This window comes from Elephas maximus, chromosome 12 (assembly GCF_024166365.1).
Source record: "Elephas maximus indicus isolate mEleMax1 chromosome 12, mEleMax1 primary haplotype, whole genome shotgun sequence".
Classification (NCBI taxonomy): Eukaryota; Metazoa; Chordata; class Mammalia; order Proboscidea; family Elephantidae; genus Elephas; species Elephas maximus.
This window is the reverse complement of record NC_064830.1, coordinates 57906591-57931134: the sequence shown is the minus strand read 5'-3', so window position 1 is coordinate 57931134 and position 24544 is coordinate 57906591. Positions and strand designations below refer to the sequence as shown.

The 24544-nt window shown below is 60.8% G+C and overlaps 2 protein-coding genes across 4 annotated transcripts; one reads left to right on the top strand and one right to left on the bottom strand.

Annotated features, from left to right (window-relative positions):
• Positions 1–2903: 2903 nt before the first annotated feature.
• METRN (meteorin, glial cell differentiation regulator) lies at positions 2904–4736 on the bottom strand. The gene is given in 7 exon segments (XM_049904994.1): positions 2904–3187; positions 3189–3249; positions 3324–3383; positions 4222–4307; positions 4309–4451; positions 4453–4490; positions 4493–4736. Coding segments are annotated over 7 exon segments (861 nt in total). The 3' UTR covers positions 2904–2958.
• A 7513-nt stretch (positions 4737–12249) lies between these two features.
• FBXL16 (F-box and leucine rich repeat protein 16) lies at positions 12250–22886 on the top strand. Of its 3 annotated transcripts, none has more exons than XM_049903588.1 (6): positions 12250–12593; positions 19343–20001; positions 20897–21405; positions 21920–21944; positions 22300–22363; positions 22601–22886. In XM_049903588.1, the coding sequence occupies exons 2-6, from the start codon at positions 19357–19359 to the stop codon at positions 22747–22749; spliced, it is 1392 nt and encodes a 463-aa protein (XP_049759545.1). In that variant the 5' UTR covers positions 12250–12593; positions 19343–19356; the 3' UTR covers positions 22750–22886. The 3 variants fall into 3 exon arrangements, with proteins under 3 accessions (XP_049759545.1, XP_049759544.1, XP_049759546.1); XM_049903587.1 differs by having other exon boundaries at positions 21860–21944; XM_049903589.1 differs by lacking the exon at positions 21920–21944 and having other exon boundaries at positions 22601–22685.
• The last annotated feature ends 1658 nt before the right edge of the window (positions 22887–24544 follow it).

Genomic DNA, 24544 nt, shown 5'->3' with positions numbered 1-24544 from the left:
AAAGCCCTGCTGTCCAGCAATACATCCCACTCCTCCCAAGACCAGAGTACTGGAAAGGAGAAAGAGGCCTGACCCCACTAGGCATAGAGAATCTGGGAGGCTGCTGTGGGGCTGGAACTGGCCCTCTCAGGAGAGGGGTGTGCCTGGGCCCTGGGCTAGGGGAGCACTTCCACAGCACCCCATTCTTGTCTTGGTCCTTGCATTATTCCCAGTGCCCAGAGCAGTGCCTGGCTCCCAGAAGGCACTCAATAAAAGCTGGTTGGATGAGCGCACCCCCGAGTCTGCATAGACCCCACACCTCTCATGTTCACACCGGCACTCCATGCTCTGAGTGCCCACATTAATTTGCACACATGCGCACGTGGCTTGCACACAGCTGGAGGTGTGGCCCGTAGGTTACACAGGTGCCACAGCCCTGGTCCCGTAGCTCCAGTCCCACACACCCTACCGCTCCCCATGCCCTAGCTACTTCCCCCTAGGGCTGATGAAGCCCTTGGCCCAGCCCTCTGAGGTGTTCTGGCTATCGAGGTGTGGCTCCTGGCCCCATGAGCCCCACCCACCTCTTCTCTATGTCCTTTGAGACAAGGACTCGTTGCACAGGAGGCTCAGTCACTTCCTGGGTCTGGTGAGTAGAGGCCAGGGCCCAGCCCAGAGCAGCTGCCCACCATGTTTGAGAATCAGGGTGAGTTCAGCTCACCCTGGAGGGGAAGCCCTCCTTGGGACTGCTGCCGCCTCTGAACAAGGGGAAAGGCTCCCAGCGGGGAGGGAACTCAGACAGTGGGGTCTGAGTCCAAGGGAAAGGTCTGGGTGGGGATGAAAATGACAGGGTTCTCCATGTGTTGGTGGCACTTAAAGCCTTGAGGCTTGTCCAGTTTTCCAAGGAGAGAATGTGGATGGGAAGGGGAGGTGCGGGGTTGGACATTTAGGGAAATGAGAGGAAGCGGGGTGGGGGCAGGGGGAAGTGGAGTGCCCAGGGGAGTGGATCATCCTGGTTCCCCCATCCCCCACCAAATCCTCATCTGCCCCTGAAGTAAAGGTGGTGTAAGCACAAGAGCAGCCCCCTTCCTGAAATGTGGAGCTTTCAGTCACCCTGTCCAGAGTGGCTACTGGGGGGTGTCCGCTGACCCAAGGAGGGGGTCCTGTGCAGGGGTAGATTATCCAATAAACCCAGTGCCATCGAGTCGATTTCGACTCATAGCAATTATCGAATAGGCAAGCTAAACATAGTGCTTACCTTGTCTACCTGATCATCTGTAGTGAACAATTTCACATTATTTCACGACATCAAAGACTGCTAGGTATGGCTGGCATCTGTCTCCCAACCCCACAGCACCTTCCTACAGAATCAAAGCCTCTTTTCAAATTTACAGTCCCTGACAGGGCAGATGACTTAGTAAGCAAGGTAAGCATGGGCTTACTTACGCATGCTTACTAGTCTATAGTCAACAATTTCACATGCTTATGTGATGAATTGACACTGACTGCAGTAATGGGCTCAACATAGCGACGACTGAGGATGGTGCAGGATCATTCTGTTGTGCATGGGGTCACTATGAGTTGGAACCAACTATTTGGCACCTAACAACGATGCGTGAAAAACGTGTGAAATATAAGCACAAGTAAGGCTGTGCTAACCTTGCTTATTGGGTAATCTATCCCCACCTGTGGGGAACTTGTGCAGTCCTGCCCCTGTCCTAACCTCAGTGCTCTGCCTCAATGCTCAGGGCCCCACCTTACCGGGAGCTGTGGGCTCGGATGAGGAGTCAGCTCTGAGGAGTCAGCTCGCTGGCTCTGGCCTGCGCGCACCTGGCCTGTGGCCTTTGTGAGCAGATCCCTCGTCCCACGATGCCTTTTGTGCTGGATGCTGGGAGGGAGGGGGCGCCACAGTAGGCAAGTGGTGGGAGATGGCCCTGAGAGACACTAGTGTGCGTGCCTGCCCGCTGGGAGTGGCAGAGTGAACCCTGAGGAAGACCCCATACCCGCTGCTCCAATCGGGATGCCGGGTGCGCCCTGCGGGGCCTCTGGACAAAGGGGTCCATTCTTCCCAAGGGTGGTACAGCCAAGGATGACTTTGCCACTCAGGGGGAGGGAGGCTGGCCTCTACCAATTTCAGCCCATCCCCGGGCCGCCTGGAATCCGGGCTCAGGAGCAATGTCTGCCTGCCCCCCATCATCTGAGGAACCCCAGGAGTCATGACCCTTTTCCCACTCCTGCTCTGAGCCACAGAAGCACCCTGGAGTTGGGAGGCAGCAACTGAATGGGGGGGCCTTGCATGCCTCACCCCATCCAGCAGTCCCTTACAGGGCATAGGCGTTGCCCCTCCTCCAGCCTTACTAGCTAGGCAGCCCCCCCGGCTCAGTCTTCCCCACCTTTTTTTTTTAATTTTTATTGTGCTTTAAGTGGAAGTTTACAAGTCAGTCTCTCATACCAAAATTTATATACACCTTGCTGTATACTCCTAATTGCTCCCCCTAATGAGAGAGCACACTCCTTCCCTCCACTCTATTTTCGTGTTCACTTGGCCAGCTTCTGACCGCCTCCACCCTCTCATCTCCCCTCCAAGACAGGAGATGCCAACATACTCTCATGTGTCTACTTGATCCAAAAAGCTCATTCTTCACCAGTATCATTTTCTGTCCCATAGTCCAGTCCAATCCCTGTCTGAAGAGTTGGCTATGGGGATGGCTCTCGTCTTGAGTCTCCCCCTCTTTGAAGTGAGAACACAGTGGCCCAGGCCTGAGGGGATGACATGAGGTGAGGCAGAGCCAGGGCTGGCTCAGGTACAGACTCCACCAACACTGGCTAAAGTAATGATGTTCTTATTATCACTGTGGCCTCAGAAGCCCTTGGTACCGGGATGCCATCTGGAGGCCCCCTCCCCACCCACCCTCCCACAGCCCTGCCCCAGAACCCTGTCCTGGGGGAGAGACCCCCAGTGGTGGTCACTCCCAGTCCCCTTCAGCCTAGTGCCACCTTGCAGGGAAGCAGGTGGGCAGTGCTCACAGCCACATAGGCATGGCCAACCTTCTGGACATGAGGGGCACAGCCCAGTCAGGCCTCACCAAAATGGCTCCAGCCCCTGAAGAGGAAGGTGCCAGGGCCTGGGTGCACACCGCAGTGCAGCGGGGTGTGGATGGAGGCCTGTGCCTGGCCCCCTGCACCCCCCCCATCCTGAACAGTGGCAGCATCTGGCGGAGGACTCCTGCAGCTCCACGTCATGGGTGACCTTGTGGATGATCCCGTGGATTACTGTGAGACATGTGGCCAGTGGCAGGCATGAGGGGAGTGCAGGCCCCAACGTCCCCCCATGGCTAGACACTCACCAAAGTCACTGGTGCAGGTGGCCAGGAGGAGCTCAGTGTTGCTACAGAGTCTGCGGGCACCTGGGAACTTGGGGCTGTAAGCCCAGCCTTGCCCATCTGGGATCCCCCAGGACCCGCCCTGACAAGAGGAGGAGGGCCAAGCAGCCAGACTCCTGTCTCAGACCTGGAAGGCAGCTGGGGACCCCAGGATGTGGGAGAAAGCCGCACAGCACACATGTGGATGCATCCTGAAGCCACACCTACACTGGAGTGCACTCCTGTGCGCACACACCAAGGCCTGGGGCTATGCCCAGTGTGGGGGTGGGAGGACACACCCGCCTTGCATTTGCACAGCCAATGCCCAGAAGTCCCCTGTGACCAGCCAGGCTTGGGGTGGCAGGGCTTATGGTGGGCCCTGGGGCCTGGCCTGGGGTCAGGGGACAGAACAGAGACCCCCCCCATCCCCTGTGAGGTCAGGCTGCAAGCTCCAGAACAGCAAAGAGGTGGGCCTGCTGCCCTGCAGGAAGCATCTTCATGGACTTTCGTTGGTTGGCTGGGGGAGGGGAGGGAAGTCACAGCTGGCCTGGGAGGCCTGGGCAGCTTTGGCAAGATGCTTTGATTTTGTCCCCAGCATCCCCTCCCCCACACAGTCCCAACCCTTCGGGGACTAGGGGCAGGAGACTGCCATGCCTGGCCACCCCCCTCCACTCTGCCCCATGTCACCAGCTCTTTCTCTAAGATGGATCAGGAGGGGGGCACTCCAGGTCCAGCATCCCTTACTCCCTTGGGTCTCACTAGCTAGCTATGTGGTCTTTGACAGGCACTTTGCCCTTGGGGCCTGTTTCTCCCTCTGTGCAATGGGTTCAATGCAGGCACATCCCCATCAAACCTTCATGACTTCACCTCGATGGTCACTCACTGTCCACACCAAGGCCATGAGCCTGGGGTAGCGACTCAGGATGCCCATCTTCCTGAAGCTCAGAGCTGAAGGCGGCCACCTGGCAGTGGGCCTGGGCTCTCAGCTAGCAGCAGCTCCAGGGTGCCACCAGCCTACTCAGCAAAGACCTGGGAGCCTACAAAGGGTTGTGCTGGCTGCAGGCAGGCGACTCCAGACCACACGTTGGACCACGCCCCAGGATCGCCGACGGTCCAGGGTCAGGCGCATTGCCCCAGGTGGGTACAGCCATCCACAGTGACCTCTGCACCGGCTAGGGCCAGCTGCCCCACGCTGCTGGGCTCCAGGGTCAGGGCGCTGGGCACAGGACCAGCGGCGCTGAGCCAGAGCCCCGTGTCCCCGCCCGGCCCAGCCGCCCACCCCACCTTCTGCAGCCACCAATAGTCGCACCCACTTTGTGGAGGAGGAAACTGAGGCCCCGCGTTCGCGGGACTCCAGGGGAGGGCAGCGATTCGGTGCCGGTCAGAGAGCGCCCCCATTCCTCCTAAAGGGGAACCCCAGTCCAGGGGGACCACGCAGGTTTCCTCACGGGTCGTACCTGCACCTCCAGCTGCAGCGGTTCCCGAAGTAGCTGGCGCGGGCGCCTGCGGCCAGGAGGGCACAGCAGGGCGCGCCGAGCCTCGCCGGAGGAGGCACGGAGCGCGAGCACCTACCGAGGTCTCGGGTCTCGGGAGCCGGCCCGAGTGGACCGGGACGGGCGGCGGCGGAGCACCCGGGGCGCCGGCCGCCCTCTCCAGCGCGGCCCCACGGCCAGCGGCTGCTCACTGGCCCCCGCAGCCCCCCATTCCGGTAGCTTCGGAGCCGGCCGGGCCGGGTGCGAGGAGGTGGCTGGCGGCCAATCCTGGGGCGGCCACGGAACTTTCCGCCAATGGTAGCGGCGCTCCCTGGGGCGGGGCCGGTAGCTGGGAGCGGGAAACGCGGCCGGCAGCGCGTCACCCCCCAGCCCTCGTTTTCTGGGCGGCCCCTCTCGGCCCCCAAACCCTCCTGGTCCCGCCACTGTCCCCGGAGCTTGTGCTCGGGGGCAGGGTGCAGGTGGTGCTCGCAGGAACATCTGGGCCGGAGGCCATCTCACCCCGGGGCCTGGCCCCTTCCAGCCCACGTCCCACCCCTAACCCGGCCCTGGCGGCCCCTCCCCGAGAGCCAGCAGGTACGCCAGGGAAGAGGGGCGTTCACTGGACGCGGGGACTTTGCCGGGCTGCCGTCCGCTGACCTCTGGGGAGCTGGGCCTCGGAGCTGGGCACAGGCTGGGGCCCAAGCTGTAGTCAGGGCCCCCAGGAACCAGCCTGTGGATCTTGGGGCGGTTGACTGGCAGAGAGGTGGGAGGCGCTGCGGAGAGGGCAGCCAGATCAGGCTTAGACCCGCTCTCCCAACAGCCTTTTTCTCAGGCCAACTGTGACCACATGTATGTCAAATGAATGATACAGTGAATGATGTGGCTTTCTGGAGGAGGTTGAACGGTGGGATGACAGGCACCAAGACAGGACACTGCTGAGCAAGCCACAGAATCAGCCCCACAAAGCCTGAACAGGCTGAACCAAGGCTGACTCCCAAAGAGAAGGAATTGCCCAGGGTCAGTGTGAAGATCCACGTGGTGGTGGAAGACTTCCCTGACTGAAAGACCTCTGAACTCCACCTGAGAGTGGGGAGCCACTGGCCAAGTGGAGAAGGGAGAGGAAGTTCTAGGCAGAGGGGAAGAGGAGACAGGTGTGGATGGGACTTCTGACTGCTAGGTGAAAGCCCAGGGCCAGGAAGAGCAGAGGGTGGACCATAGGTCAGATCGCAAAAGGCCTTAGGCATGGAGGCAGTTCAACCAGCGTTGACGATGGGGTCCCAGACCAAGTGAGGTTTCCGGAGCTTGCAGACTCTGTGGAGTCTGCCTCCCTTGCTAGGCCTGCCCCTCCAGCCCTCCAGCCTCCCCACCCCAGGGCCTGAAGCACATGGCTGGCAGAGGTCAGAAGGCCCCAGGGGAAGGGGGAGGCTGGGGCCCACTGTGAGCCTTTCTCCTGGCCCAGAGTCTCCCAAGCCAAAGAAGGGCCCAGGTGGCCCTAGGGCTCAGCTGGCCTTTTGCCCCAGACAAGGTGAGGGTTATAGGGGGTAGATAAGACCTGGAGCTGGGCACCTGGCAGAGAATGACACACTAGCAGAAAGAGGGGAGAGGTGGTCAGACCCAACTGCCCCTTTCCAGAGGCCAGAGGGCCACTTCTGGGCTGTCCTTGGGGCAGAGGCCTGCCTAGCCTATGCTTGAATCAGGTAGTGGGCTCCAGGCGCCCTCTGCTGGTAGCATGAGGAGTAAGCTGACTGGGCTCTGGCCAGCTCATCAGGCCCCACCTTCACCCCTTCCCCAGAGGATGAGCCAGTGATGCTTATAGTTTCGGGTGGCCAAATGACTGCTGACCCAGAGCCCAGAGCCGACTCCCTCCCCGTGGGGGTTTTGCCTCGTGGTCCCTCCTCCCTGCACTCTGGTAGGGAGGACACCACCCTCAGCATGACACCTGGCAGTGGAGTTTCGCACAATCTGATTGGCTACTTTGCCTGAGAGCCGCCATGGGCCAGGCTGACTCATGCGTCTGTTGAGCATCTCCTGTGTGCAGGGCCTGTACTGGGGCCTGAGGCTGCAGTCTCGAAGGGACAAGCATGTCCTTGCCCCTGTGTTGTTTGCAGTTGGGTGGAGACAACAACAATCCCAACAGAAACAGTAAGAGTTGATGTTCATGGGTGTCTACTCTAGGCTGGGCTCTGAGCTTCAGCCCCCACTAACATGTGAACCATATATGCATGTGAACCACACATGCACACATGCACGTGTGCACACACCCATACGTAATGCCCATGCACTCCCACCATGTACATGCGTGCACGGGTGCATACATACATGCACACACATGAGCATGGATGCATACAGGAGAGCTGAGTTAAAGAGATGTCCCATGCAGGTGGCAGCATGACTGGGCTGGTCAGGGAGGGTGGCCCTGAGAGGTGATCTGTGATCCAAGGCTGGGGGATGGAAGGAGATGGCTGTGAGCAGGAAAAGTCGTGAGGAACAGTGAATGCAAAGGGCCCACAGTAAAGAAGAGCAGTACCCAGCCCCTGTTCCACCTCTAGGCAGACGAAGCCCCCAGGCAGATCCCAAGAGCCCCTGGGCCTGTGGCTGGGTATGGACATGGAGCCAGGGGACCCTGAGGTCCTGACCTCAGCCCGCACCATGGCCCCGGTGGGCAAGTAAGCTCAGGGATGAGTGGAGGGGTGGCTGGACACAGACCCATGGAGATAACAGATGTCAGCTCTGACTCTGGTTTGTCCTGCATCCTCCGTGTCTTGCCACTTGTCTCTTGGAGTCTGTCTCCAAGTTCTCGGTCTTTCTGAACCTCTGTCTCTGTACTTGTCTTTTCCTGTGTCAATGGGTTGGACTGTGTCCCCCCAAAAAGACACACTGAAGTCCTAACCCTTGTACCCGTGAATCAGACCTTGTGTGGAAGGAAGGCTTTTGAAGATATAATTAGTTAAGTTGACATGAAGTCACACTGGAGTAGGATGGGTCCTAATCCCATGTGACTGGTGTCCTCGTAAGAAGCAAAAAGGACAAACGGGGGAAGACAGCCACATGATGATGGAGGCAGAGATTGGAGTGATGTGGCCTCAAGCCAAGGAATGCTATAAGCCAGAAACTAGGAGAGACAAAAAAGGATCTCCTCCTAGAGACTTTGGAGGCAGCATGGCCCTGCTGACACCTAGAATTCAGACTTCTGCCTCCAGAATGTTGAGAGAACAACCTTCTGTTGTTTTAAGCTCACCCTTCCCTGTTTATGGTCCTTTGTGAGAGCAACCCCAAGAGACTCAGGTACCATGTCTTTCATCAAGGGACTTGGCAGGGTCGAGGCACCAGGAGCACGAAGACCTTTTTGAATGACTCTGTGCAGTTCAGAGTGACCTGGCTTCTGGGTTCCCGGCTTCCCCAGAGGGGCCTTGGAGGAGAAGCCTGATGAGAGGCTGTGAGTGGGGGCACTGGCAACCTCAGGCAATGTCACCCGACATCACCCCCCGGCCTGCCCATCCTCTGGCCATTGCACTGTCTCCCAAATCATGGTCCTAGGGGGCCAATGGTGCTGATGCGGGACATCCCAAAGTGGAAGACTACCTTCTGTGGAAGGTGTTGCACCACTGTGAGTCTGGCCTGAGCAAGGAGAGGCAGCCCTACTGTCTAGCACGGTGGACCACGGGGTGTAGGGTACCCCAACAGGGAAGATCACAGTGCTGGGGCCACAGACGAGGAGTGCTCAGGATGAAGGCAGGGGGCTTGGCTGCCTGAAGACCCTCTTGGGGGGCAATATGAAGAGTGGGCAGGGGAGAACCAGGGACGAGGGGCAGGAATAGTGGCCCAGGAGAGGAAACTGATGGGCAAAGGCTGGGAGGACAATGGAGCTTAGAGAAAACCAGAAGCCACAAACATGGCAGAGAGAGGAGGGGAGGAGCTTGAGCATGGTCCTCCTGGTGACACAGAACAGGGACTCCAAGAAAATGAAGAGTTGACAGGACAAGGTCTCCTGCCTGAGTCTTGAATTTCACCAACAGCAGGCAGAAGGCAACGTGGGGGTTGGCCTGAAGCTGGCCCTTCCTTGTCCCCAACTGAGCCTTAGCCACCGTTTCCTTCTGAAGCCAGGACCTCCCAAATGTGCCCTCAGGCTGGCCCAGGGGAGAGTGCTGCAGCATGGGTGGGGTCAGGAACAGCGGGGACAGTCCCCACACCAAGGGGCAGGTGCCAGGAGCTCACCAGCCTCTGGCCCCCCAGCATCACATGCCAACCGTGTCCATGTTCAGCGCTGGCCTGGATCTGCTGCCCAGCTGGACCAAAGTTGCTAAGGGTGCCTGAGGGCCCAACACCAGACCAGGCCTCCCCCAGACCCGGTCAAGGAGCCAGGCCATCGCTGCCAACTCCTGCAGCCCTGCTGCCCGCACCCCTGCCAAGTGGGTCTGGCCTGGCCTCAGGACCCACTGTAGAAAGTTTCCTGTCACCAGGGATGTTTTTTCCCCTTTGACAAGAAATCCACCACCACCCCACCACCACCTCCCCCCACCACGCCCCCACCCCGGCGCTGCTCATTTTCTTGAGAAGCCGAAAATGCAGCTGCCGATTGATTTGCCAGTGAGCTAAAAATAACCACCAGCCTCCAGCCAGGGCCAGGAAAAGATCCCATCGCTAGGAGACAGCTGTTACCAGGAGACGGCCATTGCTAGGCGACATGAGTTGCCATGGCGACAGCCCGGCCCTGAGTCATCCTCAGCCCTGGCTACCTTTGATGAGGGGGCGAACCAGGACCTGGGCAGTCAGGACCTGGGTCCCAGGGGTCCCAGGAGGAGGGATAGGCAGGAAAAAGAGACTGGGGGGCAGCAGAGGGACCCACTCCCCACAGCCACCCCAGCCACAAGGCTCTCATGCCTGTAGGCGCCTCACTCTGGCTAAGGGGTGTTGAGGACCACCAAACATACCTGTGGTTTTCTGGCCCCCCACAAGCCTCTCCCCAGCCCCTCTGGGTCCTCCTGTCTCTGAGGGGGTATGGGAGTGGGGGAGAGTGTCCATCTGGCCCCAGTGGCTTCAGAACAGAAATAATCACTTGGATCGGGACTGAGGGACTTTCACCCCTCATACTGGACCGAGACCTTCAGGACACCCCCTTCAGACCCCATACTCATTTCACAGGCGGGCCTCAGCCAGGGGGAAGGATGGGTCTGAAGAGCCCTGGGAGGGAGGGTGTGGGCCTACACCTGTGGCTCCAGGGTGCACCGCTGGCCCAGAACCCCCAGGGAAATGCCTGGGGCTGCCCGTGGCTGAGGTGCAGGGACATTTCAAATGTGGCGCCAGGCCTGGGCAGCTCTGCCCCTGAGCCAAGCGTCCGCACCAACCACTGTCATGGCGGCCCCGCCCCTAAGAATGGCTCTCTCTCCCACAGCCCTCCCTTCTCTAAAGGCCAGGACATGCCCCCAGCCTTCAGTCCTCAGGCCCCTGGGACCCCAGCTCCAGATGAGAGCTGTTCCAGGTGAGGGGGTGCTCCAGGTGACAGAGGGTGCTCCAGGTGAGGGATACTCCAAGTGAAAGATGCTCCAGGTGAGGGGTGCCCCAGGCAAGGCCCTGGAGGGTGACCAGTGTGGGTGGAGCTCAGGATGCCAGGGGCCAGGTCTGAGGTGAGGTGGCAGTCAGCCACTTAGGTGAAGCCACCAGTAAAGAGTGGGGAGAGCCCGGGGAGGACAGGCCCCATCTGCACCATAAAGGACCCTGTACACCGTGGGGATACAGGTGAGGAAAGAGGTGGGGAGCTGGGCAAGGAGGCGGCTGCCGTTACCCACAGAGGAGCCAGCGAAGGGGCCTGGCATGCGGAGGGCGACAGGATGGGGAGAAGTGTGGGATCCCACAGGCAAAACAGACAGGGTGTGGACAACAATATCTCCTTAGCTTCCCCTGCAAGGAAGAGTGTGCCTTTGCCCTGCTTCTTCAGAGATAGGCCAGCCTATGGGGGCCTCTTCCAGGCCAAGTGACCCAAATGCCATTGCATGTCCTGGTGTCACACACCTGTGCACTTGGGGTGTGTCCATTCCAGCCTGACTTGGGGCACGGGGCTCAGCACATATTTACCTTTTTCTCTGGCTGAAGTTCTGGCACTCGCCGAGGGGCAAGCCCCCCCAGTGTGAGGGTGAGACCCTTTCTACCCTTGCACACAGGGGTGGCAGTTTCTAGGGGAAGGCCAGCCTGCCAGGCCCACAACTGGTCTAGACAGGCTGGAGTGTTTGCTGCTGGCCACCCCAAATGCCTTCATCTGCCCCATTCTGTCGGCTCCACCACAAGCCTTCTTTGATCAGTACCACTCCTTGGTCCCTACCTCACAGTAGCAGCTTGCTCACCCCGGCAGGCCCTGGGCCCCTTCTTCTTGCCCCCACAGTGGGATCCACCATCCTGTCCCCGCCCCCCACTGCCCCAGGCCTCATATGCCAGAACCCCCTGTCCCTGCTTCCTGTCAACATGCTGCAGTCACCAGCTGGTTTCGTGTCTACTAAGAGTCTCTTAGCCCTGTGGCTCTTGGACCCCACACCTGGCCCTCCACCTTCCCTGGTCCCTGGAGAACCCAGGATGGGGCCCAAACCATCTTTGCCTGAGCCTGCCAGGAGACCTGGTGCCTTGGTCCTTAACAACATCCATGCCCATACCCACTCCCCTACCCTGCCCTCCACTGGCCTCCTGTCCCTTCTGGAGGGCACTCTCGTCTCCTTCCAGTCCCAGGTTCTTTCCAAAGCTCTTTTGGGACCCCTCTTCCATCGCTCTGGAGGATCTCGACTCATTCCCTCAGGAGCCCCCTTGACCACCCTGGCGAGGCCACCAGCACTTCACCCCCCCGTGTACTTCATCATTCTTGTCACTCTATGAAATGATCTGGTCCAGTCATTTGTGTGCCGGTTCTCCGGGTGTGCGCGCGAGCCCCCGCTCTGGGGAGGTGTCAGGCCGGGCCCAGCAGGTCCGCATCAATGTTAGGAGCGTGAAGGGGTCTGGGCCGGCTATGCCCACCCCTCACGGGCCTAGTAGAGGGGCCATGGGAGGTGGGTCGGACCATCCCACCTCTCGCTTCCCCCTCCCCGCAGGTGGCAGCCAGGGGCGGGTACGCAGGAGGCCTGCCCCCCAGCAGTGCAGGACAGTGCACCCCCTGCTGACCGACCGCCCCGGGGACCCAGTCCACCTGGTCCGCAGGGTTCGGGGTCACCCGGGTTTGTTGTCAGGCCGGCTTCGGCGACTGGGAGCGGGGGCCGGCCTGGCGCGCGCCCGTGGGCGCTGCGCCGGGAGCGCGCGGGCCGGGCCAGGCCGGGGAAGGGGCGAGGCTCGACGTCCTCTGCGCCCCCCTCCCTGGCCGCGGACCGGGATTGGCTCCCGGCGGCGGGGGCGCGCGAGGGTGCGGCAGGCTGGGTGGGGGCGCGCACCGGCGCCGCCACCGGCCTCGGAGGAGCCCAGGGAGGAGCCGGGGAGGAGCGCGGAGAGGTGGGAGAGGAGGGGGGAAGAAAGAGGAGGTGCTGGCGGCTCCCTGCAAATCGGCCGTATTTATCTGGGCACAGCCTCAGCCACACCGGTGGGAGGCTCAGGCGCCGGTCCTCTCCCACCTGGGAGCTCTTCTCCCGACGCGCGCGGCCGAGGGGGCCCGGCCAGGCCGGAGCGCTGGACGCTGGGCGCAGGGCGCGGGCCGGGCCCTGCCGGCCAGGCCAGCACCTCGCTGCCTCCCATCTAGCCAGCGCCCATGCCGGGCTCCCCATGACCGGAGGACTCCCGGAGGACAGCGTGGCATGAGCCAGGAGCCCGGGCCGAGGTAAGGTGTAGGGCCGGAGGGCTGCGGGACGGGAGGGAGCCAGGAGGGACCAGACCGCGCCACCGCAGCGGCCACAATGAGGAGGGGGCGGGGTGGGGGTTGGGGACTGCAGTAGCCGAGACCGCCGCCAGGAGAGCTTACATAAGACCGCAGCCCCTTCTCCCGTGCGGTGGGGCCACCGGGCCTCCAGTCCCGCGAGGCCTTCCCACAACCCCGGCTAGTGGAAACCAGCTCACCACCCACCAGTGGGGTCAGGGCCGTGGTCCGTGCCACTTGAGCCACTGAGGAGAAACGCAGTGACCCTGTGGAAGTGTGGAGTTGCAGCCCCCGGGTTGCCTGTGAGCCCCTGGCGGTGACAGGTGCTGAATACAATTAAATTCCAAGAGGAGGCAGTGGTTGTATGGCCTGGGGGCTGCCCCTTACCTGACACTTCTGGTGGGGTGAGTTGACCAGCTCCTGGTTCTAGAGGAGCTGTGGGCCTTGGCCGAGGCTGGAGGGGCTTAGAAGGGGAACTGGGCCCCTGAGCATTGTTGGGGAAGGGTCCTGTGGCCTCCTGGAGGCGTGAGTGGGTGAGGAGAGCCCCCTCAATCACCCTAGAAGGAGAGCAGTTCTGGCTGTGGAGCCTCAGGGGTCATGGCTAGCAGCCACTCCTCCCAGCTCCTCCTGGCCTCTCCTGGGCAGCCTTACCTTGGGGACAGCAGATGGTAGATGCGCCTTCAGCTACCATCTCCAGAAGGCCCCTCCCCCACTACCATCTCCCAGGGCCCACTGACCAGGGTCAGCTCAGGCCTCCCTGGTGCCTGGCTGGGCACAGGGCCCTCGCTTCCAGCTACTGCTTCTGTGGGGCGTTGGACAGCAGCCTGAAGCAGAGGCCTAAGCCTGGCTGGGAGCCTGAAAGGCTTGGGGGACACAGGCGCCTGAGCCCCCCGACAGGGTCACCCAGACCAGGGAGGAGACCTAGTGGTCACAGAGCCCAGCTTGCCCCTGCAGGAGGTGGCTACAGGGCCTGACGAGGTGCCTTTGTTTTTTTTTTTTCGTAAATGTGGGCTGTGCAGGGTGGGCCATGAGGCCCCAGGGAATCCCAGGCCTACACTGACCCCTGCCTGCAGCTTACACTTTGTGGCTTCCCTACCCCAGACTCCTCCTTAGTTTGGGCCAAGCCTGGGAGCTTAGCATCCCACACTGGGGAGGCTCATCAGACAGAAGGCCACCACTGGCTCATGCTCACTCCCAAGCATCTGATACAGTCTCCCCCTGGTCAGAGGGGACCTGTCTGGGCCTGGGGCCAGGGAGTTGTGGGGTTGCTGAGAGGCTAGGAGACATCTTATCCCTCCAGAGGGAGGGAAGGGGCTCATTGGCTGGCTCTGCTGGGCTACCCAAAGCCCCTGTCTCATCCTACATGGGAGCTTGCAGCTGTGCTTCCAGGGCTGGCACAGGGTTGAGTGGGGGTGGTGGCAAAAGAGAGACTGTGGAGTGAGCTAGTAGCCCAGATCCTTTCCCAGCAGTGATCTGGGAGCACAGTCAGTCGGCCGCAGAGCATTGGACGGAGGGTTTGGGGCAACTGTCCAGAGCAGCAGGCACCAGAGCCCCAGTCCTAGGCCCTGGAAGTGCTCAGGTCCTTCAGAGCAGAGGGGCCTGGCTGGAGCCAGACTGATGTCCACTCTCCCAGGTGCCCAGCCTCTCCTGGGCTGCCATGCTCAGGACATGCCAAGTGACCTTTGTCTGCTGGTGCCTCGATGTGGGTCTCTGAAGGTCTTGCCTTCTCAGAGCCCCTGTCACACAGGAGGGGAGGGGACCCTGCACCCCAGAAACATCTCAGAGCCAGGGGCGGGAGGAGTGCTGCGGTGATATGTGCAAAGTGGCAGGATGTGAGCATTCCTGAGTCATGGAGCTTGTCCTGGAGTTTGTCAGCCCACTCAAGTTGCTGGCCCTGAGCTGCCCCAGTTGTCACCCCAGGCCTTGGTGTCATCACTGAGCCCAACCTGCTGTGAGTGCTTCTGGTGTCCACAGCTGCCCAGCTGCACAGCCTCAAGGGCAGGTCTATCAGAGACCCCAGGTCTAGGGTGGGATGCTCTGAAGGTGGGGTGTCAGGGCTGGGGGAGAGCCCACTGAGCTTGAAATGAAGAGGGATGGAGGTCTCCAGGGTAAGGGCAGTCCCAAAGAAGGTTGCCCCGGGAGTGGGTGTGCAGCCTGCAGCCTCTGGAAGGAGGAACAAGGGTGTGACCAAGATGCCACCAGGTAAGGTGAATTGTCAGAGTGGCCACCAGCCCAGGGCCCAGGTCGGAGAGGGTACAGGGGCTCTGGAGAGGCAAAATAGGGCACAGTATGATTGAGGCAGCTGCAGAGGACACATGTAGTTTGTGGTAGGCCAGGCACCCAGGGTTGCCCTCTAGGACACCACTGCTGGACCCAGGCATCGGAGGTCACAGACTTGGGGTCAGGTCCCAGCTGTGTGCCACTCCTGGAAAATCTGCAAAGCTGCACCAGGCTTGTTGCCCCATCGTGGTTGGGCCATGTGTGAGAGCATCAGGCAGTGACAGGGACTTAGCCCTGGTTCAGCAGATAGGAACAGCCATATCCTTGCCCTCCTGGGGTTCCTGCCCCCTCCCCTTGGGTCTGGCCAGACTCAGGAACTCTGGTGGTCAGCTTCCTCAGCCTTGCAGCTCCTGAAGGGGCCCCACTGAGAAGGAGAGGGAGCTATTCTTTCCCCAAGGGTCTATATGATTCCAGGGCCCTCTGCCCACCACCCTTTGGTGTTGGGACCCTCCTCAGAGACTCTGACACCCACTGACCTTGGGTAGTGGCCTCCCTCCCTTGTGGGCACTGGCCCCTGTCACAGCAAGATGAACCTCTTAAGCTACAACTCACCTACAGCTCCCCTTAGTCTGACTGTCCTCCACTGGGCCCCCATCTCTGGTGCTGTGCCCCTTTCTGCAGGACCCTGCTACCTGGGCTACTGCTCATTGTTCATTCATTCATTCAGCCAGCCCCCAGAGGCCACCTGGATGTGGTGCAGTCTGTCCCAGGCTGGGTTGGAGAGGCAGACATGTGGGCAGTGATGGCGACTGTGTGATGAGGGGGACCCTGGAGATGTCTTCTCCATGCTAAGGGTTCTGGTGAGGGAGGCAAGGGTGGCTTCACGCTGAGAGCTGAGCAGGGAGAAGGAGTTTGCAGTGCTAATGGGTGAAGTCTCCCAGGGGAGGGGGAGTCTGTCTGGACTGTGAGTCAAGCTGGGGAGAGGCTGGAGGGAAGGCTGTGAGGCAGACGGGTGGACTCCAAGGGTCTCAGGCTATCTGTGGACTGCTGGATTGGTAATCACCAAGTGCTGGGGTCCTCCCAGGGGCTCCCAGGGCCTCCCTACTCCCTGGGCCCATCTGGTCCCCATACTTCTCTCTGAGCCTGTGGGGAGAGCACAGAGGCCACATGCAGCTCTTCCCAGCTCTGGGTGCTGAGGGCCAGACAGCCAAGGTAGCAGCCACTGTCCTCATCTTTCTCCTTGGGGCCCTGGAGTGCCCACGCCCTTCACAACCAACCTACCCAGGAGGTGACCTCCCCAAGAATTCCACTTTCCAAGCTGAGCACAGCAGGTGGAGTGAGACTGGGAACTGTACAAGCTTGGCTGTCTTTTTAAAGACTCTCCCTTTCCCGGCATCCACTGTCGAGGTCTTGCCTCTAAGGGAGAGGCAGCGTGAAGGGCCTGGACACTGCCCCTGTCCACTTCTGGCAGGACACTGCAAGCTGGTCCCCAAGAGCCCTGCAGTGGGGGGCTGTCACAAGTGGCTGGAGGGTCATGGACTCTGCCTGGGTCACCCTTCTGGCCAGGTGGGTGGGCCAGGGCCAGGCTCATCCTAGCCCCTCAGGGGCCCCTTGGCTAACTGCCAGGAAGACCCTCTCCCCAGCCTTTCTCCTGAAGCTTCAACCCTTGAACCCAAGAGATGGCTGTTTCCAGTTTTGAGCTGTAGGACTGGGGCAAGGAGCACTCAGGGTGGGCAGGACAGGGCCGGGAGTGCAAGGAGCAGCTGGCAGGTGGACACAGGACCAAAAGCAGCAAGGCTGGCTCTGTGGGGAGGCAGCTTTGATGGGACTCACATGAGGGCTGACCTCAGGGAAGGCTGCCCTGGCCGGGGATAGGGCTGTGGGCTGAGGGGAAGCTGGGCTGTGGGCCCCCAGAGGCTTCTGGGCGGCCCCCTGAGCCTGTGCCTCCCTCCTGTGGGCTCTCAAAGATTGCTTATTTTCATCCTTCAGATCCTGGGGCCTAGAGGTAGGGATGGGATGTGTGCCCATGCAAATGTGAATGTGCAATTGTGCGCTCCAGTGGGGCAGGAAGGGAGCCCACAGATGGCCCAGGGCATCCACGTGCATCCCCCAACTTGGTGCTCCACGTGCATACTCAGGGCTGGGAGAATTCTCAACAGAAATCTGCAACAGTCCTCCTTATTTCTCCCTGGTGCCGCCTCCGCCACCTCTTCCGGATTCTAGCCAAGGGGGTAGCTTCTCCGCCACCTTCAGCGCCCCTCCCTGCTGAGCGGGGCTTGCTGGGCCTCGGATTTGCTGGGGCTCCTCTGCCTTACTCCCCAGCCAGCCAGCCAGCTGCTGTTAGTGGCGGAGCAGGCCCAGGCCCGGCCTCAGAGCAGGTGCGCAGCTGTGGTGACCGCTGTCCATGGTGCTGGCGCCAGCGCCGGGCTGGGCCAGGCCTGTGGGAGGTGGGAAGCTGGTGGGCAGGGCGCCCCGGCCTTAGGAGCAGGGGATGCTCTGAGAACACAGAGCTGCCTCTCCATCCCCATCACAGCCTCCTGGAGGGAGTTGCCGGGCAGCCTCTCCCTTTTGCCTCGGGGATGGGGTGGCCACGGGCCTCATCCTGTCAACCGAAGGTCCCCTCCTCCTGTATTCTGTCCCTTGGGATCTGGGGCAGTCCTCGAGCCAGGTCTTGTTCTGTGCTCACCACCACTGTGGGCAAACCATGACTTCTCAGAGCCTGGGGTCCCCTGCCTGAAAACTGGGGATAACAATAGTGGCCACCCCTCCCCCATACACACACAGGGCTTCTGTGAGTTTAAATACATGACTTTCCCAGTGGGCAGTGTTGTTATGGTTGCCGAATTCCTATCAGCCAGTGACAGCCATGATTTCCTGGCCAAGGTGTGGGAATGCCCTCTGGGCAGGGCCTGTGGGAAGCAGGGAGATGGCACAGAGCACCTGGAGTGGGACTGTGGTGGGGTGGGGTCATGGCTGCCAGGGCAGAAGGCCTTCAGTGCCCAAGCTGGGTTGGCAGCCCGTAGGCTCATTTTCTGGTGAGACTCCTGGCCCCAACCAAGATCTGTGCCCTTCCTCGGACATGGGATGCTGAGTTTGGGGGCTGGAAGTCAATGCTTGGGCAGGTGCCTCGGTGAGGCCTCCCAGCTCTGGAGCAGTGGCCCAACTCAGCCAGGCAAGAGGGGAAGGTGTCTGTGGGGACCTGTGGGTGGGCACTGTGACCCCAGTCTAGGACTGCCCTTTGACTGTTGCAGCCTTTGACTGTCCCTCCCCTGAGTGTGTGGGGCAGGGGGTAGAGGCCTAGGTCCTGGGGTCACTTAAAGAGCAGGAAAGGTGGAATCTGCCTTGCCCTTGAGTCTGACTGTGGGGCTCAGAAATAGCCTGATTCACGTGCCGAGAGCTCACCATGAGCCAGGCACTGTGCTCAGCCCTTCCACACATCACCCCTGAGAGGGGGCACCATCACCTCCCAGGCCCAGAAGTGAGGAAATGGAGGCTTGGAGAAGGTGAGTGGCTTGCCAAGGCACGTTCTGAGCCCAGGGTGTCTGACCCAGAACTTGTACAGTTTAAGCACTGGGCATCACTGCCTGCTTGCTGGGTGTTGGGTGGGTGGTGAACAAGGAGGAGCTTGAGTATTTGGAGCAGATGGTGGCACTGTGAGGGCCCCACTGCCTTTTCTTTCCAGGGACTTCCATGCCCAGTATTCTCTGCCACTCACAGCCTCAAGGAGTTGAGTGGGAGCCGTGGGCTGTAGCTGCCCCAGCCCCCCTGACTCTGGGGTGGGGAGACTAATGACCCTGACCTAAGCAGAGCTCCCCACATCTGCCCTCTCACAGCCAGCCCTGATCCAAACCTGGGCCCCACTGTTTAGTAGCCATGACCTTGGGCAAGCAGTTCACCCTGCTTCTGCCTCAGTTTCTTCATCTGCACAATGGTAACAGTCATCACAGTGTCGTCCTCATCGGGCTGGGCAGAGGATTAAGGAGGCAGTATGTGTCCAGGACTCAAAACAAAACCTCCTGTTTGCACTGACATTCTCAGGGGCAGGTGCAGACAGGGCACCAGAGAGCCGTGCTGGGACCCTCTGAGGGGAAGGCCAGAGACCACCCGCCAACCTACTCTCTCCATTCCTCAGCCCCTGCCTAGCAGGTGGGCAGCAGGCAGTAATGGGGGCCTGGTTCACACAAGGCCAGGGTGGGCATCAGAGTGGCGGAGACAAAGGGAGCAGCTCCCACACTGAAATGAACAGAATCTTTTCTCTCTTCACCTCTGTTTTCCCACCTGTAAAGTGGGAACCACAGTACCTAAGTGTTGAAAAGTGCCTGTGACCTCCATGCATACAGTAAGTAGGTGCTCAGTGAGCATGGTCCTCATGACCCCAGCTCTGCTGCTTGTAGGCATTCTGGTCCTCTCTGTCAGGCAGGGTCTGGGCTGGGCAGGGCAAGCAGTGGTGAGGGGGAGCTGCTCGACCCTCCTCCTGCCTTATCCTCCCGCAGAGCGAGCGTGGAAGATGTCGAGCCCTGGTGTCGACGGTGACCCCAAGCCTCCATGCTTGCCTCGAAATGGCCTGGTGAAGCTGCCAGGCCAGTCCAACAGCCTGGGCGCAGCCAGCATCACCAAGGGCACACCAGCAGTCAAGAATCGCCTGTGCCAGCCCCCACCACCCCCTGCCCTCCCGCCACCCAGCCTGGCTGCCCCGTTACCCCGGGCCACCCTGGCTGGGGGGCCATGCCCTTCAGTGGGGCTCCCCCTTGGTGGACCGGCCTCATCCCTGGCTCCCGGGCCCCCAGCCGAGCGTCTGCCCCTGGCTATAGATGAGAAGATCCTCAATGGCCTCTTCTGGTACTTCTCGGCGTGTGAGAAGTGCGTGCTGGCGCAGGTGTGCCGTGCCTGGCGGCGCGTGCTCTACCAGCCCAAGTTCTGGGCTGGCCTCACGCCAGTGCTGCATGCCAAGGAGCTCTACAATGTGCTGCCCAGTGGCGAGAAGGAGTTCGTGAACCTGCAGGGCTTCGCGACACGTGGCTTCGAGGGCTTCTGCTTGGTGGGTGTCTCCGACTTGGACATCTGTGAGTTCATTGACAACTACGCGCTCTCCAAGAAGGGCGTCAAGGCCATGAGCCTCAAGCGCTCCACCATCACTGATGCCGGCCTGGAGGTGTGCCTAGGGAGCAGGGCCAGGCGGGTGGGGCAGGGCACGGGAGAGGCAAGGCCAGAGAGTGGGGTGCGGGTGGCCCTCAGGGGAGGCTCCAGTCACAAAGATCAAAGTAGCTGAGGGTGGGGCCCTGAGGAGGATGGGGCTGTGGGATGGGGGGACCCAGTGCAAAATGAAAAAGATGCCTCCTGTTCAAGACGGTGATGAGGCATTCAACTAAGGGCAGGGACCTTCTGAGCACAGGGCCCTGGACGAATGCCCAGGTTGCATGCCCACAAACCTGGCCCTGGAGGGCAGTGTGCTGGAGGAGACAGTCCCATAGGAAGGAACAAATGTCAGAGGGGCAGCTGAGCGGCCCCTACCCTAGGTCCTGGACTCTAACCATCACAACATGAAAAGCCCACTGCTCAGAGGGCCAGCTCAGCCAGGCCCTGCCACCTGTTTTAGAATTGTGTTGGTGTATTACATGTTGTTTTGTGCCTTCAAGTCAATTCTGACTCATAGCAGCTCTACAGGACAGAGTAGAACTGCTCCTTAGGGTTTTCTGGGCTGCAATCTTTATGGGAGCAGATCACCAGCTCTTTCCTCCTACAGAGCCTTTGGTGGGTTTGAACTGCTCACATTTCAGTTAGCAGCCTAGCACTGTAACCACTGTGCCATCAGGGCTCATTGGGATGTGACATACACTCTGTGAAGTGCTCAGTCAGAGTTCAGTTTGATAAGTACTCACAGTGTCCACACCTGTGAGACCACTGCTTCCTGCCCCGTAGAGGCTCCTTACTGGCCAGTTCAATCTTCAAAGCACCGCAGAGGGCTCCCTTGGGGAAAACCAAACACTTAGTGGGTGGGTGTGGGCAGTTGGATCTCCTGATCCTGGGACCCTGCTGACATCCCACAGGTGATGCTGGAACAGATGCAAGGAGTGGTGCGCCTCGAGCTTTCAGGCTGTAACGACTTCACCGAGGCGGGGTTGTGGTCCAGCTTGAGCGCACGCATCACCTCTCTGAGTGTGAGCGACTGCATCAACGTGGCGGATGACGCCATCGCCGCCATCTCGCAGCTGCTGCCCAACCTGGCGGAGCTGAGCCTGCAGGCCTACCACGTGACGGACACCGCTCTAGCCTACTTCACGGCGCGCCAGGGCCATAGCACGCACACGCTGCGTCTGCTGTCCTGCTGGGAGATCACCAACCACGGCGTCGTCAACGTGGTGCACAGCCTGCCCAACCTCACAGCGCTCAGCCTCTCGGGCTGCTCCAAGGTCACCGACGATGGCGTCGAGCTCGTGGCTGAGAACCTGCGCAAGCTGCGCAGCCTCGACCTCTCGTGGTGCCCGCGCATCACCGACATGGCGCTGGAGTACGTGGCCTGCGACCTGCACCGCCTGGAGGAGCTCGTGCTTGACAGGTGCGGACCAGCGCCCCAAGTGGGGCGGAGCCTGGGAGGTGGACGGGCCCAGCGTGGAGTGGGCGGGGTCATGGCAACCGGGGAGCCTGGAGTGGTGACCCGGGTTATGGCAGGAGGGCAGAGCCTGGATGGTGGGCATGGCGTGCCAATGGATAGGGCCAGAGCGAGTGGGCAAAGCCATCCTAAGCCGAAGGCCTAGACTAGTGGGCTGGGCTACAGCAAGCGTGGGCTGAATCAGTGGCCCTCGGGAGTGGGTGGGGCCGCAGAGGGATCAGGGAGTGAAAGGGAACCATGGCTGGGACTGGCAATGGAAAGGGAGGGGCTATTGTGGGGCGAGGCAGGGGGCGAATCCACTCCTGGGACTCCCAAAAAGGAGCAAGGGGATGGAGTTGAGGAATGGAGCCAGATGAGTTGAAGGTGGCCTCGGGCAGTGCCCCCTCTGGTCCACCCACAGGTGCGTTCGCATCACGGACACTGGCCTCAGCTATTTGTCCACCATGTCGTCCCTCCGCAGCCTCTACCTTCGATGGTGCTGCCAGGTACCGGCCCTCCTCGCCTCAGAGGATGGAGGAGCGCCTGGGGGAAGTGGGGGTTGAGGGAAAAGCCCCCTTCCAGACAATCCGCTGACCTTCTCCCGCTCCACTCACACACTGTAGGGAAGTCTGGGATCCCTCCGCACCCAGCGGCGGACCTAAGTAGGCCTTACAGGGTCCTCAGGCCCTCACTGGCACTCCCAAACTGCCTCCTGGCTCCGTGGTGGCTAAGGAAACCCCTTCTTGAGCCCCGCATCCTGCCCCTCTAGCAGCCCAGTACTATGATTTGACCCCAGAGCAGGGTGGGGTTGGGAGGCGCCCCAAGTATGCGGACAGAAATAACCCCTGCGCTCGCGCCTAGGTGCAGGACTTCGGGTTGAAGCACCTCCTGGCCATGAGGAGTTTGCGTCTCTTGTCTCTGGCAGGTGAGACCCCCTCCATCCTCCTGGTCAGTGACCAACCCCGACTAGTCCGACCCCTACTAGTCCATCTGGTCCCTTGTGCGGATTCACACCTGAGCTGACTGGCCTTGTCCCAGGTCCAAACCAGAGAAAGAGGGAGACAGGGACAAGTTCCAGCCCCGCCAAGCCGGGTCCTGGCCGGCCCCGCCCCCGGCCGACCCCTCCCAGGCTAAGCCACCTCCCCCTCCTGCCCGCCCGCAGGCTGCCCGCTGCTGACTACATCCGGGCTGTCCGGCCTGGTGCAGCTGCAGGAGCTGGAGGAGCTGGAGCTGACGAACTGCCCGGGGGCAACGCCCGAGCTCTTCAAGTACTTCTCTCAGCACCTGCCCCGCTGCCTCGTCATCGAATAGCGCGGGGTCCTGCCCGCCCCCATCGCCTGAACCCGGTCATGCTCTGGGTGGGGGGCGGGGACACCGCTGAGCCTCCTCTCCCAGCTCTGCCCTCGGGGGAGCCCCACCCCAGTCCGGGGCGGAGAGGGGCGGGCGAGCCGAGGGAAAGCCCCGCCCTGCCCGCCCCCCCGCCCGCCCCCCCGTCACCTCCGCTCCTCTCCTGGCCCCGCCCCGGGCAGGAAGGGACAGTGGGCAAGCCCCTCGCACGCTCGCACACTCGGGGACTTTGTGCATGCCCCTCGTGCCCGCACTGCACGCCCGCCCTCCCCCACGCCCCCTCCGCCGCCATCACTCGCCCACTCGCTGCGGGGGCCAGGGTTCGGTCTTGGGGGCGCGCTTTGAGCTCACCAGACGGCCGCCTTTACTGCCTTCCCCGCCCACACCCCGCTCTCGGCCTCCGTGATACCCCCCATTCCGGACAGGGCCCCGGGCAGGGGGAGAGGGAGATCGAGGGACCTGGGTTTCCCAGGACACAGGGACCTGAAAGAGCACCAAGGGCTTCCCGCATCTTCCACGGCACAGTGCCTGGAGCCCTCCTAGGAGTGCGCCAAAGCCATGGCCCCCCCCGCCCCGAGGAGCCCAAGCTCCCTTGCCCCTCCCCCGCCCCAGGCCAGCCTGGCCCAAACGGGCCTCCCCCTTCCCTGCCACACCACCCCTGGCCTCCCTGTCCTTGGGCCCTAGGCAGGCTGGGGCAGATTTAGGTTGTAAGAGCAGTGGCCTGGCTGACCAGTCATGACCTGGGAGTGATCAATATCAGCTCAGCCAATGCCTCAACCCAGGGATGGTTCAGGCACAATGAGAGACCCAGAGCTGGAGTTGACACCTCAGGGCCCAAAGGCCTTGGGAGCAGCCTGGGCAGAGCCCACACTGCAGCCCCTGCCACCCGCTGGCTCAAGCCTTTCAACACCAAGCTTCACCGTAGGCAGGTGTCCACCAGGTGGATTCTGTAGCAGTGGGCCCCGGCCAAGGCTGGGGGAAGCGCCAGCCAGTGACCCCAATCTTCCAGTGGCCAGCATACCCTCTGCACCTAGAGGAGGGACGGCTTCCCTCTAACCCCCCCTCCCATCCCTCCCAGTTTCCCAACCCTCTGCCTGCCCAAATGGGCTTTGGCCATGTTCTGTCTGATTCCAAGACACTTGGAAGTCCTGGGCAATGCTGGGACATCTTGGCAATTGCTGAGGAGGGGGCTGGGACCCCTTTCCATCCCAACCTTGAGCCCCAGGAGATACACCCCCCAAATCTGATTGGAAGAGAGTAAGCAGTTTCCAGAGAGCCAGAGAGTGAGAAAGAGAAAGAGAGCAAACGAGAGCAGAGGCTCTTGAAGCAGAGAAGCAGTTCAACAGCCCAAAGGTTTCCCTGCCCCTTGAAGTGCCAGCAGGAGGCACTGGGACTGAAGTCGTCAGGAACCAGTTTCTTAAGCCCCTACTCTCCACAGCCCCTTAGTGGGGAGGAGGGAGCTGTCCATTGTCCAAAGTATTAAAGGAACTGAAGCTCTGATATTTCCAGCAACTATAGGAGGAAAAGTGAGAGAGAGAGAGGAAAAACAAACAAAACCAACCAACCCCTGAAATCATTTTCTTATTGTACATAATGACCTCATTCTCCTGTATATGCGGAAGATATAACCTTATATTTGGTAAGTGTTTCTTGTGCTATTTTATCACGTGACCTGTTTATAAAAATATATATTAAAAATGTTGTAAAAACCCGAGTCTGAGTGGTTTCTAGGTCATCAGACCGTGCCGGGGGAGGGTTT